This window comes from Vicia villosa, linkage group LG1 (assembly GCF_029867415.1).
Source record: "Vicia villosa cultivar HV-30 ecotype Madison, WI linkage group LG1, Vvil1.0, whole genome shotgun sequence".
In the NCBI taxonomy this organism is placed as follows: Eukaryota; Viridiplantae; Streptophyta; class Magnoliopsida; order Fabales; family Fabaceae; genus Vicia; species Vicia villosa.
This window is the reverse complement of record NC_081180.1, coordinates 37501476-37520604: the sequence shown is the minus strand read 5'-3', so window position 1 is coordinate 37520604 and position 19129 is coordinate 37501476. Positions and strand designations below refer to the sequence as shown.

Genomic DNA, 19129 nt, shown 5'->3' with positions numbered 1-19129 from the left:
AAAATATTAGAATTAGGGTTTTCTAACCAACTTAGGTTTTAGCCAAACAATTTTAGAATTTTATTCGCTTCGATTAAATTAATTGATCGCGGTGGATAATAATCAATTGTTTAATTAATTAAATATAAATTAAAATAAACTTATTTGGCTAAAGGGTTTCAACCATTTTTATTGGCTGCGATGATTAGCCTATTTTCCTCACCTTTAATCATTATTGTTTTTAATCGAATCAATCGATTACGAGGGGTAATGATAAAATTAAATAACTAAAATTCCTAAAAAATATTCTTATTTATTATTAGTGATAATTGAATCCATCAATTAAAATTGGTAATAATATACATTAATCTTTTAACTATGGTGATCGAATCTATCGATCATTGCGGTTAATGGTAACAAATAAAAAAAATCATTGTACGCCCAAATCCTAAAACACTTCCCAAACCTAAAACATTCAAAACACTTCGAATCAAACTACGGATTTTCATCCTTATTCAAAACTACGATAGGCCATTCAAAAAGCCTTCAAACAATCTCATACTAACTCAAAGGGCGTACAACCCTTCCCTCGAACTACGTTGACTCTGATTCTCCATAAGGAGATACGTAGGCACTTGGATAACCAAGGCGAGTCCCCTTCCTCTAAATTCTAATCCTGTCAATATAATTAGCTTTATAATTACTCTCTGTCACCTTTCTTTATAAACCTTGCCATAAACCTTTATCTTTGAATGTTAGCCTTTAGGAAAGGGTTGAGGGTGCCTAACACCTTCCCTCGACCTGAATATAGTATCTTACCCTGATCTCTTAATTGCATAGGTTTCCTATTCGCCTTGGTAGAATAGGTGGCGACTCTAAACATTAATTTTTTAGGCAGGTTGCTACAGCTGCATCTAGAAATTTGCCTCAACAAAATTACAATTTCTAATAAGTTGTGCTCTACCTGCAACGATAAGAAGTCTTGATGTCATATGTTTTATCCTCTTCACCATCTTCTCAATAAGTGGCCGACATTGGTGCTCAGTGACTTTCTTGCTTGATAAAGGAACTCTTATGTATTTAAAGTGGACACTACCTTGAGTAAATCCAATTTCTGCAGTGATTGCTTGTTGTTTCTCCCTTGTCACACCTCCATAATACACTTTACACTTGGCAGGGTGAGCCTTCAAACCCGTGACTACAGAGAATTTACAAAACTCTTCCATCATTATTCTCACAAAGATAATGTCACCTCAGCTGAACAACATGAGATCATCTGCAAAAGCAACATGAGTAATGGACAACTTAGCACATTTAGGGTGGAATTATAGTTAGGCCTATCCTTGAGCTTCTTCAAACAACGATTCATGTACTCCATGATTAAGACAAACACGAGAGGGGAGATTGAATATCTTTGTCTTAATCCTCTTCTAGCTTTCATCACTTCCATAACTTGCCCATTGATGGAATACTTGTAAGATACAGACTTAACACATAACATGATCCAGTTAATGAATTTCCTATAGAAGTTCATTCACTGCATAATCTTTTTCAATGCATCCCACTCAACCGATTTATAAGCTTCTGGATGTCGCATCTGGGGGAAATATTTTTCTTGTTGTATCCTCTGATCAATTCATGAGCCATGATATTTTTACATGGATAACTGTACATGGCAAGAAGGCAGTCCAATTATCTTTAACAACCACATTTATTACCTTGTTGAGCCTTACAATCAATATTTTAGAAATTATTTTGTAAACAGTTGAGCAACAAGCTAGTGGCCTCATGTCCTTAACCTTCTTAGACTCATTAGTCTTCGAAATTAATGTCACAATTGCACAGTTCACAGATGCAAACATGTATTGCTCCTCAAAGAACTCTCTAATGGCTGCAATGAGGTTATCCTTAGTAATACTCCACATGGTTTAGAAGAATTTAGAACTGAACCTGTCCATACCTGGAGCTTTGTTATCTCCAATGTGAGTGAGAGCCTTCCACACATCTTGCTCAGTTATAGGCTGGATCAAAGAACTTCTACGATGCTTGTTCATTTGCGCTCTTTTTCTAAAAACATTTATGTCCACATGAAGAAACTATATATATATATATATATATATATATATATATATATATATATATATATATATATATATATATATATATATATATTTTGGGCATATAATTTATTTGTGAGTTATATGTGAATTATATATTAGTCAAAAATTATTTTCTATAATAATTATATGCATAATTATTTTCTATATTAATTATTTATATGATTATTTTCTATATTCATTATTTGTATAATTATTTTTTATAATTATTTCTATAATAATTAAATATGCATAATTATTATAGAAATCTGTTTTTATATAATTTATTAGAATTTATATATATTTAATGGACATATCATTTATATGATGAAATTGAAATCGTGTTTTATTGATTGATTGCAATTAGGACAAATGATATTTTGGAGATACATCTACGAATTCTAGATTAATTTTGAGTGAATTCGAATATGTACTTTGAACTAAAGTTTAAATAAAAAAAGAAGATGATTTTGTATATTAGAGATGTATTTTTAAATTTATCCAAAAATATTTTGAGAATCTCAAGAGTGAGTCTCATATAAAATGCCTTAGGCCATCTCCAGCGAGAGTTATTTGTAACAGTTCGCCATCATGGACTTTGAGTGTAGTATTAGAAAATGGAAAAGAAAATTATCAGCGGGAAACCATTGCTTCACAATGCAACTTGTATTCGACTATTTCTACTTCAAATATAATATATATATATATATATATATATATATATATATATATATATATATATATATATATATATATATATATATATATATATATATTATGAGATCTAATATGGAATAAAATTGAATATAAGTGTAATATTATAATAAAATATTAATTTATAATATAAAATTATGGGACCCAATATAATTTTTTTTAGAGTTGTATTATTAGAGTAGAAAATTGAATGAATTGCTTCAAAATAAAATGATGTAACTTGATGGGTCTCAAAGGAAACCCAAAAATAAATAGCACCATTAAGGGCCAGTTTGTTTCAGCTTTAAAAAAATGGATTTTTTCTTTGTATTTTTGAAAATAGATTTTCTAAAACCGTTTTTCAAAATATTACAAGTATTTTTATATTCGTTTTTTCTAAAATAAAACACATAATTTGACATCCTATAACATAAACATACATAATTGAAGACCAAAGTTTAGTCAAAATCATAATTTTTTCAAAAAGTTGTATTTCAAAAATGATTTTTATGAAAATCTATTTGAAATAGCTTCAAAATTAAGTGATTTTTTGAAATTTTGATATCCAAATTTTTTTCCCATAAATAGATGAAATACCTAAAATCACATTTTAAGAATAACTATTCAAACAAAATTTTCATTTGAAACTTTTATAAAAAATTTCTTTGTAAAAATTTTTTTCACAAAATTTAGTAACACTATAAAAATCATTTAAAAAAAAAGCCAAAACAAACGGGTCTTTAGATGTTCTTAGATTTTATGGGGAAGAATATCCCTTGGTTGGACTGTGACTCACTGACTCCACTCCAGCACTTAAGAACCCAACTTTTCTCTCTTTTGTTAAGTTCATTGATTAACAATCTTAGTCAGAAATATATGTTTTGTAAACACCTCTCATGTCTTCTTTGGAGCATGTTGGCATGGTTTTAGGGAAATAAAAGTGTTTACGTAGTACTATTCTTTTTCTTTACAAAAAAATGTGCTATAAATCAATTTTGGATAAATTATATATTTTATATATTGATGCTTACATGAAAATAAAATAAAATAACGGTAGTCTTTTAATCTTTAAAAAATAAAGGAATGTAACAAGTTTTTTATTATTAAACAACACTCTAAATTAAAAAGTATCAAACAAATAATAGAGTAAATATAAAATATAAAAATAAAAAATTGTAGTAAATCATACATTAAAAAAGTTGTTATCCTTTAAATATCACTTTTATTGAGCTTCTTTTTGCTCTAAGTATCCCATTTTTTTCAGTAAAATGTTTCTATTATCGTTCTGTTTTTTACTAAGGACATCTCCAATGTTGCAACTCATTTTTGAGTTCTTTATGGATTCCACCAGCCATATCATCTCAAAATAATTTATTTAATATTTATTTTATTGATGTAATTCAAACAACTTTACCTCATAAAGTAATTTGATTGGGTACCACAATTTTTTACTAGTTGCATTGCAATGCAACTCTACTATGACATGGCAAATTGATTCAATATTTAATTATTATATTGATGTTTAGTTGAAGAACTCATTGAAAAATCCTACCATTAGAGATGCTTTAAAAAGTGTATACGCTCTTAAATAATTGCGAGAGCAATATTTATAATGTTTGTGGAGAGGTTTATTTTCATTTTAATTTAACTAACCATAACATTTCTTTTGTAATTTTATGCTATAGTTTTTACTTTATATTAGCAATTTCAATTTAAAATTTATTTTGTAGTGTATTTTTTGTGTAGATTGTTAATGGGCCTCTTAGGTGAAGTAAATAGTGGGCCTCAGTTCTCTTTAATTTGAGTTTTTTTTTACAATTTGTTTATAGACCTCCGAAAACACCAAAAAAAAATTGATATTTTAATTAATTCGGAGATGTTTCTCCAAAAACACCCCCAAAAAATTAGAATTTTCATTAATTCGGATATGCATATCTAAAAATACCCAAAAAATGGTCAGAGGTTTTTTCGAATATGCATATCCGAAAAAATCTAAATAAATTAAAATTTTTAAGAAATTAATTAATTCAAATATCATAAAATTGATATAATTTATAAGTTATGAATAATAATAATAATGATAATTATACTGTTGATATTTAAAATAAAAGAGATCAAGTAAGAATAAAATTATTTACTACTTTATTTATATTTTAATATAAATTTTGAATTTTAATATAAATTTTGAATTACATAGTTTTTCAAAATAATAAATAAAAATCATAATTATAAAATTATTTTAATAATTAATTATGATAAAAAAATCATTTTTTACTTAGTTTAAAAAATTACAAGAAGATTTTATCTTAATTTTATCTAGTGAATAAATTATATATTTAATTTTATATAATTCAAAATTTATTATGAAATATAATAAGAATATTTTTCATTTATATAAGTTAGTAAAATAATTCAAAATTTTCAAAATAATTTTAAAGTTAAAAATTATTTTGAAAATTTTGTTTATAAAATGAATTTTTTAACTATAAAATTATTTTTGAAAATTAGTTTAAGAAATAATTTTTTTATGTATCATAAAAAATAATAAATAAATAGTAAATAAATATCTTTTTTTATTATTCTTAATTTTATATATATAAATAAGGTGTTGATTTAAATATTTATTAGACTAATATTATTATTATATCTTAATTATAATGATATATATTTAATAATATATTTTAATTAATACAATTAATTATACTATTAATTGTATTGATTTATCTTGATTTTAATTTTTAAATAAAGGTAATGCCAACGAGTGCCCCAGGGGCACTGGTTAAGAGATTAAAAAGGTAAGTTGAGCATTGTTAATAAAGTAAAAAGATATGTTTTTACCTAAAATATATGTATTAAATGCATTGAAAATATAAATAATTAAATTTTTTAAAGAAGATTAGGTGTATTCAATGCATTCAATCTAGAATATTTTCTTAATTTGGAATGCTTAACCAGTGCCCCTGGGACACTCGTTAGCATGACCCTTTAAATAATTATTGAGTTTTTTCGGATATGCATATCCGAAAAATATCAAGACCAAAAATTGAAATATTTCGGATATGCATCTCCGAAGACACTCGTTTCCCAAAAAAAAATGTCTTCGGAAGTGTATCTCTGAAGTCACATTTTTTTCTATAAAAAAAATGTGTCTTCGGATATGCACTTCCGAAATAACCCTTTTTTTCAAAAAAAAATACATTCGGAGATGCACTTTCGAAATATAGGGGCGTTTAAGAAATTTTGCCGCGGGTTCCTAAGAAGATAGGGGGTGGATAAAAAAATCGTCTTTTTTTTCTTCCCCCTCATAGTCTTACCTGACATCCATTCCGTTATAGTATTTTTACTATATTACTCTTACATATTATAAATCAATTTTATATTTATATTATACGCTACTACAAATAATATATTTTATAATAAAACTTTTATGTCAATCAAAGAAAAATTGAGATATTATGCATAGGCGCATCATGATTTATATTTTTATAAAAAAAAAAACATATTTCTTTGATTTTTAATATAACAGAGAGGATAAACAAATAAGGACACGCTTCGAATTCTAACTATTGCAGTTTATGTTTTTATTTGTTTATAAGTGTAAATTAAATGATTCTACTTGTCAGTGTTAGATGTAATCGAGAGATAGAATAATCAAATTTTACTATAAAAGCACTCATTAAATAGATTTTACGCTAATTCTTACTTATATGAAGTGGTCTCATTCTCGCATGCGTCATTCTTTGGGATGGATTGCAAGACAGAAAAAATCTTCAATATTCTTCTATCTAAAACAAAACATTTTTTTGCCCTTACAATTAATCTTACATAATGGTGTTAACGCTGTTGCTGTTCTATTTTTGCTCATTTGATATATTGCAAGTGCAGAAAATCATTGTTTCTTTAATTTACATAAAGAATGGAGCTAGCTTAACTTATCTAAAGATGGATATCATCGAAGATATTCAGAAATAAGAGCAAATATTTGTTGTAAATAATTTATTTTAATATTATGTGTAAATGATATAATAAAAAAATTAGTCACCTTGGTTTTTTGTTAAGCGTTTTTTTTAATTCGAATTTGAATATTGATTTTAATTATCTTGCACTCAACATTTGTTAATTCGAAGATCTAAAATCTTAATCTTAAGGGAATTTGATTTTCATCTCGATCTCTAGGGAATTTGATTTTTATCTAGATCTTTAGGGAATTTGATTTTTTTAATATATTGTATTAACAATGTAATATTCTGGCTAATCGATGTAACATATTTTTTTATAAAAAAAGAGAGATAATATTATCTCTCGGTTTTCTAGATAAATCGAGATATAACATATGCTAGTTTTGAAAATAATACAAGTGATGCTACAAGGGTTCGAACCCATGTGCATATATCAGTAGCGACTTTTTTTATGCCCTTTGTTACCTCGTTTCATAATATGAGGTTAAATGCATTTCACGATTGAGGTAAAACGTGTTTTTTGTAGTAGTGATAACATTTTCGAATTTTTCTAAAATCTGCATGATTTATCGGAGATTTTGAGCCTACTGATTTTTTACTAGTAAGCTGCGTTTTTACCAACAATTTAAGTTTTATACTAGATTCTTTGTTTAAAATATGCATTTTTACTGGTATTTTTGAAATGTATGAAAAAACTCACATTTCAAATGCATTTTTACAAGATATTTTGAAGGGTTAAATATATAAAGTTCCTCTGTAATGTTAGCGAGTTTTGATTTTAACCTCTGTAAAAAAAATTAGATTCCCCATTTGTAGTGTTAAGATTACATGATTTAGTCCCTCAAGTGACAAAGTCGCATGGAATCTTCAAATTTGCTTACGTGGCAGTTCACGTGATATTTTTTTTAATTTTTAATTATATTTTAAATCCACGTGTTTTTTTTTATTTTTAATATTTTTTTAATTTTAAACTTTTTTTATTGTATTTTTTTGTTTTTGTTTTTATAATTTTATTACTGTTTTTATTACGAGGGTGTAAATTATATTTCACAAACATTATTGGGGTAAAATATATTTTATTTTGTTTTGAATATAAAAACAATTATTTGTTGGATTTTTTAATTAAATTATATTTTTGGATATAAAATATTGTCCTTGTTCTGAAATTTTGCGTTTGCACTGTCTGCTACCACTCTCTATTCTTGACGGCCTTATTTAGCCCCCCTAATATTCCATGAAATTATTATTTATTCAGTAAGAGATCATACAAAGGGTCATCCCAAATCTCCAAGGAGCCAAATCCATTGGAACATGTTAATTGGTTACTTGGTCCTCCTTCCATATTTCGCTTGATCACATTGGAACCTTAACTTTCAAGATTTCTTCACCTTTAAGCAAACATAGTCAACTTAAGCTTGGAAGCTCCAATTGTGCTGATTCTTACACTCACAAATCTGAAAAGTTGCATATAAATAGAAGGTCTTACCCCTGAAACCAAACAAACAACAAATCTCAAAGTCACTACCTCACATGAAATCTGCATTTTTTCATTTTTCATAAACTTGCGAATCTTAAATTCCAATCAAGTTCCTTGCAATCTTATCACTCAAACACCTCACATATATCACATAGAAGTTGTAGCAACTTTAATATTGCATCTGTAATAGCTCTAACACCATCCTCCATTTTCAGCTTTTGTCACCTGCAAATTGAAGTGAACAGAAGAATTCAAGCATCTTCAAAGCCAATTGAACATTCAATTAACTTCAGGAAGGTCCCATAAAGCTTTTAAGATCATTACATTGCAACTGGAAGTGCCTGAAAAAACATTGGACTTTCTCCAACGAGTAAGCTTCTTGAATTTTTGAACTTCATAACGTTAGCATCATTTTTGATAATTCTCAATTCTATGTTTATCATTGTTATAGGTCATTTATATAGTTAAAATTTAAAAAAACTCAGTTTAGTATTTGACAAGTGCACACATTCAATAAATTTAATGTGTTTCTTAATTTTTTAGCGCTGATAAAATTTATAAATTTAATAAATGAAAAATGATGATTTATGAATTTAGCAAATCCACCAAATATTGATATTATATTAGTTTTTTTTTCAAATATTAAATTTTGTTGAATGATCTCAAATTTTAAAAATTTATGTCATAAATCTATTAAAATCTTATATTAAAGTTTCTGATAGAAAATCCAATCTGCCTCTAAAATATCAATTCAGTATAATTTGAAACAAAAAATACAAAAACCTTCTCAAACAAAAAAACCCTAATCGCACCAATTGCTTGCACTGCGTTCCCTCTCCACTCATCAGCCACCGTCTCGTTCCTTTCTTCTCTGCGTTCCCTCGAAGCCCTCACCCAACAGCAGGGAAGAATCACAACTATCAAAACAACAAGTAAGATTTTATAAATCTGAGTTTCAATTTTGCAATTAGGTTTTTGATTTTGAAATTCGTTTTTGTTTCAATTTTGCAATTAGGTTTTTGATTCAAAAATTCGTTTTTGTTCGAATTTTGTATTAGGTTTTTGATTTTGAAATTTGTTTTTTGTCGCAGAGCCATGGCGGCTCTGAAGGAGCTTCTTCCCGAACCAAAATCATCCTCAAAAACTTATTACGACCACAGCAACGATCCATGGTTCAAGCAACGATTCACCGCAACGGAGGAGGAGGAGAAATCCGCTGCTATCAACCCCAAAGTTGTGCCACCGTATATGAAGCGATCTGGATTTGTTCCTCGGAAGGTGGAGGATTTCGGAGAAGGTGGAGCTTTCCCGGAGATCCATGTTGCACAGTATCCACTGGATATGGGAAGGAACAAGTCTTCAAAGCCTGGCTCCAAGATTCTTCCGGTCACTGTTGATGCTCATGGAAATGTTGCTTATGATGCTATAGTCAAACAGAATGAGAATGCTAAGAAAATTGTCTACACGCAGCATAAGGATTTGATACCCAAGATTCTGAGAAATGATGGAGATAGTGATATGGATGATGCTGACAATGATGATGCTCAACGGGAGATTGATGAAACTATGCAGGAAACGAAAGCTGCTCTTGAGAAGATTGTTAACGTGAGGCTTAGTGCGGCACAGCCTAAAAATGTTCCTAAACATAATTCTGATGCTAAGTATATAAAGTATAAACCATCGCAACAGAATGCGGCTTTCAATTCCGGTGCTAGGGAAAGGGTTATAAGGATGGTTGAGATGCCTGTGGATCCACTTGAGCCCCCGAAATTCAAGCACAAGCGTGTTCCCAAGGCTTCGGGTTCCCCACCTGTTCCGGTGATGCATTCGCCTCCTCGCCCTGTTACTGTGAAAGATCAGCAGGACTGGAAGATACCTCCTTGTATTTCAAATTGGAAGAATCCTAAGGGTTACACTATTCCTCTTGATAAGCGTTTAGCTGCTGATGGGAGAGGACTTCAAGAGGTTCAAATTAATGACAATTTTGCGAAGCTTTCTGAGGCTTTGTATGTCTCGGAGCAGAAGGCTAGAGAAGCTGTTGCTATGAGATCTAAGGTTCAGAAGGAAATGCTTTTGAAGGAGAAGGAAAGGAAGGAACAGGAGCTGAGGGCTTTAGCTCAGAAAGCTCGATCAGAGAGAATTGGTGTGGCCCCTCCAGCGGCTGCTGCGGTTCCTGTTGCTTCGAATAAGAGTGGTGTTGATGATGGTGATATGAGAGTTGATTATGAGCATAGGGACAGAGACAGGGACAGGGACAGGGAAAGGGAAAAGAACTTTCCTAAGGAGAGTAGAGATGAAAGGGAGGAACGGCTGCAACGTGAGAAGATTCGTGAGGAAAGGCGAAAGGAGAGGGAAAGGGAAAGAAGATTGGAGGCCAAGGATGCTGCCATGGGAAAGAAGAGCAAGATTACTAGAGATAGGGATCGTGATATAAGTGAGAAAGTTGCTCTTGGTTTGGCTTCTACTAAGCAAGGGACAGAGGTCATGTATGATGAAAGGCTATTCAACCAGGATAAAGGGATGTCTTCTGGATTTGCCACTGATGATCAGTATAATGTGTATGACAAAGGTTTGTTTACTGCACAGCCAACACTTTCCACCCTTTACAGGCCAAAGAAGGATGTTGATGATGAAACTTATGGAGGTGCAAATGAGCAGCTGGAGAAGATTATGAAGACTGATCGCTTTAAGCCTGACAAAGGATTCACAGGGGCTTCCGAAAGGGCGGGTCCAAGGGATAGGCCAGTCGAGTTTGAGAGTGAAGAAGCTGATCCATTTGGTCTTGATCAGTTCTTGACTGAGGTCAAGAAGGGTAAGAAGGCCATGGAAAATGTAGGCGGGGGAGGAACAATGAGAGCTAGTGCCGGATCTTCAATGCGAGATAGTTCTGATGGAGGTTCTGGCAGGACTCGCATTGGATTTGAAAGAGGGCGTTAAGCAGATCAGTTCTAATGGAATATTGTTATCTTGCTTAGGTTATTTACTCTTTATCACCCTCCTGAAAGGATCACCATGTAGGTGGTGAAATGTACTTGTATTTTGTTTTGAAACTTTTTTGTGGTATTTATCTTTCTATGGAGTTACATTGAGTGAAATACAATGTTATTGTTGTTAAAATGTACTGAGTTATCTAGTTTTTTTTAATGCCTGATAACAGTATACTACATTTGCTTTGTGCGATTGCTGTTTTATTTATGCCATCAAAGAGCTGTTATGGCTGTTAATGAGGATAAGGATCACTGGTAGTTTGCCGATTATGGTACTGGTATTTGATTCAGATCTAGAGACTAGAATGGAAGGGCTGTCCAGTCTTTCTTTTTTCATGTTATGGTAGCTGATGGTTCTCTCTTAGAGAATGCAATGTAATTGATAGCTTTAAATTTGTCATCAAGATTTTCAACACTTGATAATGCTTTTGCTTGCTACTTATTGCTCTGTGAATTATGTTATTGAAAGAGAAATTGTCTGAACTGGGAGACAAGACCTTTTTCATTGCAGTGAGTGCTCATAAATTACTAGTTCATTTTCATTCTTTTCAAACCAAATACAAAACAATGAAGAAAAGAATTTGTGATATTAAAAATCGATAACCTCTCCTTTTTATTAAGATTTATTCGAAGAGTATGGTTAGTGATGAAATGAAATGAAGGGGCATAGCTCTGGAAATAAGGTTGATCTTGTTATATGCAGGCACTGTGCAGCTGGGAATTCAGCTGGTGTTGTTTTCCTCGGTACATTTAGTGCACTTACGCATGTTTTTATGTGATTTAGATGCCCTTGCATTTAGTTCTTTGTTTTGAAGGTGTTTTTAATGATTACTCACAAGGCTTTATAAGTTGATGCAATGCAAGCAGTTATGGTTAAAATATTTTCACAACTTAGTAAATTGAAACTGGCTAATCAAAATTCTTCAGAGTAAGATAGTGGACAATGTCACTAGATTTCAATGGTTTTTTTCTGCATATTTACTGAAACTTAGACAAGTGATGCATTTGAACAATATTCTTCAGGCTTATGTAGTGTCTTGAAGTCAGCATTTACATTCAGCACCACTTTTATGAATTTATTTTTGTGATGCAGTAAACTTCAAATTGTTGATATTTACTAATTTATTTGTTTTTGGCAGGGCAATGACTGTCATATATGTCGCTCTTGGACGGAGTTTTCATTATGTTGATGGACTCCTTCTATTCAGGTTTTTTCTTTATTTCCTTGATTTATTTACCTCTGGTATGAATTGGTTATACTCATACAACAGGAAAAGTGAACACGGAGCAATATAATTAACATTGTATTATCACTGTACGAATTGTTTTTCAATGCCCTTTTGACCATCTCCATAACACAGTTATATAATAATACATTATCAAATTTTTTTGGAACTCAATTTTAATCATTTGCAAATTAAATTGATTTCTTTGTGGTGCAAAGGGGTCTTTAGTTTGACCAAGTTCCGTGTTTTCCAGGAATATTATCAGTTTTTCAATGCCTTCCTTTGGATTTATATTTTAGTGTTTGAAACCATGTAACTTGAAAGCATAATATATATCTGGTCAGACTAATATTTTTAGGAGAAACTATTGCTATTTCTTAAGAATGTCTTCTCCAGAACTCATCTAATAGGTTACTTTGCACAGGTTTGGACAAACTGATTTACCTATTGATGATATTGCTGTTGTTTGCCCATTGGTAAATTCACCTCCATGTTTATGTAAATACATTAGTGTGTCAGTCATTAGGAATGAGATAGTGGTGAAGGATTCCGATAGTTTATGTGAGGTCATAGGTTCAAATCTCATTACTATCTTACCCCAAAAAATTGCATTGGTGTTTTTTATGGTACACAAATTTATCCTCTGTTTTAAATGAAACGCTTGGTTAAGATTTCAGTTGAGTTCAGCCAAATATATCATCTTAGGTTCCACTAAAAAGCGAATAACCACTAATCTTATGCCAGGGTGCTCAGCCATACGGGCTGTCAGGCTCCATAAGCAAGAGCTTCACGGTCATTGCCCCCACCAAAGAAAAGCACAGTAATGCTATACAAAACATTACTTGCAGAAACATGACATGAACCACCAAGCCCGCGATCAATAAAGATTCCAACTGAGCACGGTGCATGCTCAAGTACCCTTTTGTTAACATATCAAAAATCGTTTGTTATAATGTCAAAGGAACCGTCTAATCTTTGTTGCTTGTGAAATGGGAGAATGATGACTGCTGCTTTCTTTCTATCAGCAGTAGCACATATGTCTTCATGAATGTTTTGCCATTGGCCGGACACGCACTAGGCTTAGTTTATGGTAAGACTCGAATGCCACAGTTACATGGACAAAATCTCCATGGTGACTGTCATTACAAAACGGCAACCCGTTTTCTCTTGCCTTTTGCACCATTAGTATCGATGAGGACCTCTCGGAAAATTCTTTAAAGTGCATTGCATAGACGCGAAGCAGGTCATGCTTCTTGATTCCTCTTGAAGTCTCGACTAAATTTATCACAGACGGAATATTCCTTGAACCATGGAAGACTCTTAGGTGGGAAAACCACATATAGATAATTGATTAATAGTTTTTCTAATCATTAGAAGGTCTTCCTCATTGCTTTAATTGATTGAACCAAGTCCTTAATCGATTAGTCATTGAGTTGGCTTTCCTAATTGATTAGAAATATTTCTTTATCAATTTCATACATGCATTGATAGGCTTTAAGAAGTTTAATGAAATTACAGTGTTTGAAAATATTTTTTGTGGTGTGTGATTGCCTTAGTAATTCAAGACTTACTCTTGACTTTTTACAATTAAAAATGGTCACTCTAAAACGCTAAGTGACTAGCAAGCTTTACACTTTTTCACTTCCATACTTCAAGATACTTTACTTGATTTAATAATTAATTAGCACTTCATCTAGAACTTTGAATTATTTGACTAATGAGACTTGAGACATCTTCATGATCAGATTCCATCATTAGAAATTATTCATGATCAGATTCCATCATTAAAAATTATTGGACAGTTGTCACCAAGAATTCTTGAAAAGAGCTATCAACACAGTTATGTGATGTCGACACAGTTAAGTCAGTGATATAGGAAAAAAATTGCAACAAAACTCAAAACTCATTAGTGACCTATCGCAATCAGCGACAATCACCAATGACATATTATATAGGTCAATCAATAATTTCTAAAGTTCAAATAACATTATTCTCTTTTCGCATTCAATAGAATCAAAGCCAATTGAATATATTATCTTTGTAGAAGTAAAAACAACAAACTCGGGCAAAGATAGTTTTTATTTGTTAGTCTAATACATTGAATCTATTAGTATTACAATGGAAAATTTGTTAAAACAACTTGATGGATGTTGGATGCGCAAAAAAAATGATGTTCATATGATAGTTTAAACAATTATTGCATTTCAGTTCTTAATCATCTTATTATGTTGTTTTTGTGTTAGACATTATAAATTTCATTAATATTTTCTAGATTATTTGTTCAGTTTTTTTTTTCAGTCATGAGTAAGTTTTTCAGCATAACCATGTTTGTTGTCATCGACCAACAATTTTCTTATTTTCAACATCTAAACAACGGACAATCTCGTAGCCTTCTAACTTGAGATCCAAATCATGATTGTGTACAAAACACATCATAACATAAGTTTTTTTTTTTCTATCAAAACTCCAATCTAACCTCTTGATAATTACACTAGAACTTAATTTAACAACTTCTGCATTGTTCCATATAAGCATATGATCAAGTAATGTAAATATCTATTTAGTGATAAAATACTTCATAACATCAACATTAGCAACACCGATTTTAAAAAAACTTGATTCACCGTCTAATTCCTTCAAGATTGTGTTTGATACTATCAATGTACACCATACCTATAGTTGTTGCACGTGAAAGAAACAGAAACAAACAAGCATTTGTATTGTTCCGAAAGGATTCTTTCGGACCAAGTTTGAAAGGCTCTGGAATGATAATATTACCAAATTAGGAAAACCTAAAATATGAATCAAGTGTTTTAAAAACCGGACCGGACCGGCCGGTCGGACCGGTCGAACCGGGAACCGGTCAGGTAACAGGTCTGATTCAATATTCAGATCGGGTATGCCATCAAACCGGTGGGAAGCGGTGAAACCGGAAAAACCGGGAAAACCGGAAAACCGGCGGTTTAATTGCTTCTTTTTTTTTAAACTTTTTTTTAAAACTTTTTTTAAACTTTTTTTTTAACATTTCTTTTAAACTTTTTTTTAACTTTTTTTTTAATATATTTAGTAGTGTATTACTTAAATAGCATTCTCACATAGTTTTTTTCGTTAATGACAAATTAAAAACTTTATTGTCTATTTGTTATCTTTGCTAATAAATTTTCTTAAATAGGATAAACATATTAAATTTTATTTGATTTTCTTTTTAGGAGGATCCTATTTTGAATTAAATTTGGTATACATTAGAGTTATTTTGTTATAAACTATTCAATTAGATTATGTTGTAATTAGACTTTGTTTGCAATTAGACTTTGTAATTTTTTATTATTTTGTTATGTGTGATACTTTTGTTTAAAAATTTGAATTTAAGTTATGAAATTGTGAATTTATGATATGATATTTTTAAAAAATTTAAAAGCTAGTTATATTTTTTTAGAGACTGAATCATCCGGTTCGACCGGTTTTATACCTATATAATGACAGGTCTATCCAACCGAGTTATCCGGTTTCATCCGGTTTAATCCGGTTTGGTCGTGCGGTTCGACCAATGACCCAGTGGTTCAACCGATAAACCAGTGACCCAATACCCTCACCGGTTCGATGATCGGTCCGGTTTTTAAAACACTATTATAAAGAGATATAGAAATATATTATCTATGATTTAGAACAATGATAATATGGATGGTGTAAAAAAGAGATTGATTTTGGGACTAAGAACAATAATTGAATAGAAGTATAAGGATTTGGAGCACAAAAATCTTCTCAAAAATAAGAGATAACATGTGACATGAACCAAAGAAACTCGTGTTACATATTGAGAAATAAATAGATTAGAAACCCTCGTTTATATAATTGAGTCTTTTATAAATACTACTATTAGTAATAAAGTGGAATCACCACTATATATAAGTCAACTATAGCTTAGCAATAGTTCCACCCATGATAGAAGCACAAACAATTAGAGAAGGTAAAAGGAAAAGGAAGAGTGTGAAGGGTCTCAATCCCTTACTAAGGCCACAATGTTATTTGTTAACAACTCCACCATAAAAACCTAAAAGAGGCCACATTTCACAATCCTTCAAATGGAATTAGTACTCATTGGATGCCACAACTCCACTAAGCTTTTAAAGTTGACATTGAACCATGTGAGGAGGAAAATAAAAATGAAGTGGTTCAATTTCATCAAACTAATACCCACCATGTTGAAATTAGAAATGTACAAATTTGAAAGTGATCAAAATCAAAATAGTCCTAATTTAATGGTAAAATGTTATTTTTGAAGCCAAAATTGAAACAAACATTTATTAACCAAAAGAAAAAGAGACAATTACAGCAAAGACCTACGTGAGCATCTATGTGAAGAATGCGTCACTAATGTTTCATTCATTCAGAATAATAGTCAACTCTTTTCTAAAGCTCCTTATTATCCCAACTAATCCCATTATTAAATTGTACTAATGTCACTTCACATATTCAATTAATTATTAATTAGTTTCTTCTTTCTCGTGATGTATCGTGCCGTCGCAACCACTGCAAATTAAACAAATTATATATTCTATTTTTTTGTCACATTCAATCAATTTGTATATATAACATTTATGGTACATCCAAATTCTTAAACTAATAATATCAATAATATTCATCATACATGTATGAATATAGATGAATAGAGTATAATTTATATATAAAAAAAATTAATAATATCAATAATATTCACCATACATGTATGATATATGAATAATAATAGTAACAAAATTGGTCTGTTTATAAAAAGAGAAATCGCATATATATATTTAACAAATTTTTACTACACAAATTTATTACATTATCTCATAAGAAGAATAAAATAAAATAAAATAAAAAAGTATATGAACCTCGTCAATGGTGCAATGGATTTGGACCAGTTGGAACTAAGCGTTTATCAACACCATACCGTGGATCGATCTCGGTATGACTCCGGTGGTGGTGATCGTGATGGCGATGATGACGATGGTGCTGCCGCTGCCGGTTGATAAATGGGGTGAAATCAAATCCAGTTGCTAAGATTTTCCTATTTTTGGAAACCGGAAACTCGTTGTTTCCACTAATACTGGATGTGAAACCGAAGAACATAAGAAAGAGTGTGAAGACTAGGAATAGCCAGAATATAAAAGTAAGTAGATGTTGGAGTTTGAAGGTCATGGCAAAGAATGTGAAGTAGAAAGAGATTGAAATGATTGCATGGAGAGAGAAAGAGGAGAGAGGAGAATTTGATGAATATTGTGGATATAGTTTTGATGTTGCTAAGCATGCATAAGAACTTGACATGAGGTAGTGCTTGCTTCCATGAGACTTTAGGTTATAAATTAGATATATATGTGTGTGTATGATATAATAATAAAGTAAGGGGTTGAGTTAATTTGGATGCGGAGAGGGGGCAGAATTGTCGAGCATTCTTCTTCCAATGAAGCTTCCTTTGCGTTCAAGGAACATAAGGTCATTTAAAACCAATTTGTCAAACTTTGATTATATATAATTTATAACCTAAAGTTTGTGACTATAGGGGTACTTAGGTACGGGTATAATATGAAATCAAAATATAAAGTGCCAAAATGTGAATATATTTAAATATTTTCTCCTATGTTCATGGTTAAAATACATCTCATTTTTCCTATGAAAGCACGTTATTGAAGCATGTTGTATGTATAGTAGTCGGCATAAACTTTAAAGAGAGAAAAGAGTTTTTGATTTTGAGATTACTTTGACTCTCATTTTTTTTATTTTTAATTGGAAATTGACCGACGCTTCATTTTAAACAAAGAAAATCAACTTTTTGTTCTTTCTTTTATGATTATTATTAACTGTTAACAATACCTTGACATTGACATTAGTTAGTGCAAGTATAAACAAGCTGGCAAAAACTGTGTAGTTAATATTTTTTTAATTAATTTATCAGAAATAATGCAAACTATATTGTGCCAATTCACACGTCTATAGTCTAGATTTTTATTTTATATTTATGCGTTGGAACACGCTAAAGCTGTATCGTGGAGCTGAAAACATTGCTTCAATTAGACTCGTTTTACCTGTCCACTTTCAAATATATTGCTTATATAAATGAGTATTTAAATTGTTCACATCCCATGTTATCTTTCTGAAGAGATTGTGCAGGTGGGTCTCAATATTTGCTTCGGTAATTTCTGATGATTGAGTAACGGAAACATGAGTTTTGCGTCTTGTTCGCATCCCCTTTTTTCATGGCTCACAGTAGAATGCAAGAGTTGTGTCTTGATTATTTTATTTATTTATTAAAAGAAAAACCAACAATGGAACATTCAAATGCTTGTGATCCATGATAGTCAAAAGGAAACGGGTAGATCACATCATTTTAAAATTTGTGCAAATTATATAGAACCTTTCATAAGAAAATCATAAAACTTAAGAAAATACATTTTGATTAAACAAATACTACTCAAACCCAAATTATGGGATTATCAAACCCAAATTATGGGATTATCAATTTAGACTTTTGGTTGAAGATGGGAGCCAGCAATGACCCAACTGCCCATCTCATTATACTTTGATTATGTATGTTGGGAAATGGACAACTTGGATGGATTTACCAAAATAAAGGGCCATGTCGGAATGGAGGAAGTAGAATAATTCAAAACTCAGCCAATTTCTTCATTGGTGCACGCAACACCATAGGTAAAAACGTTAGGATGCCACACCA

General features: G+C 30.9%; 1 protein-coding gene across 1 annotated transcript; it reads left to right on the top strand.

The window, feature by feature from the left end:
- The first annotated feature begins 8928 nt into the window (after nt 1-8928).
- LOC131634272 (SNW/SKI-interacting protein A) lies at nt 8929-11321 on the top strand. The gene is made up of 2 exons (XM_058904922.1): nt 8929-9136; nt 9296-11321. Exon 2 carries the CDS (start codon nt 9300-9302, stop codon nt 11139-11141), a length of 1842 nt encoding a protein of 613 aa, XP_058760905.1. The 5' UTR covers nt 8929-9136; nt 9296-9299; the 3' UTR covers nt 11142-11321.
- Nucleotides 11322-19129: the final 7808 nt, after the last annotated feature.

Coding starts and splice junctions, on each gene's coding strand:
- LOC131634272 (XM_058904922.1), top strand. CDS start 9,300: ATGGCGGCTCTGAAGGAGCTTCTTCCCGAACCAAAATCATCCTCAAAA.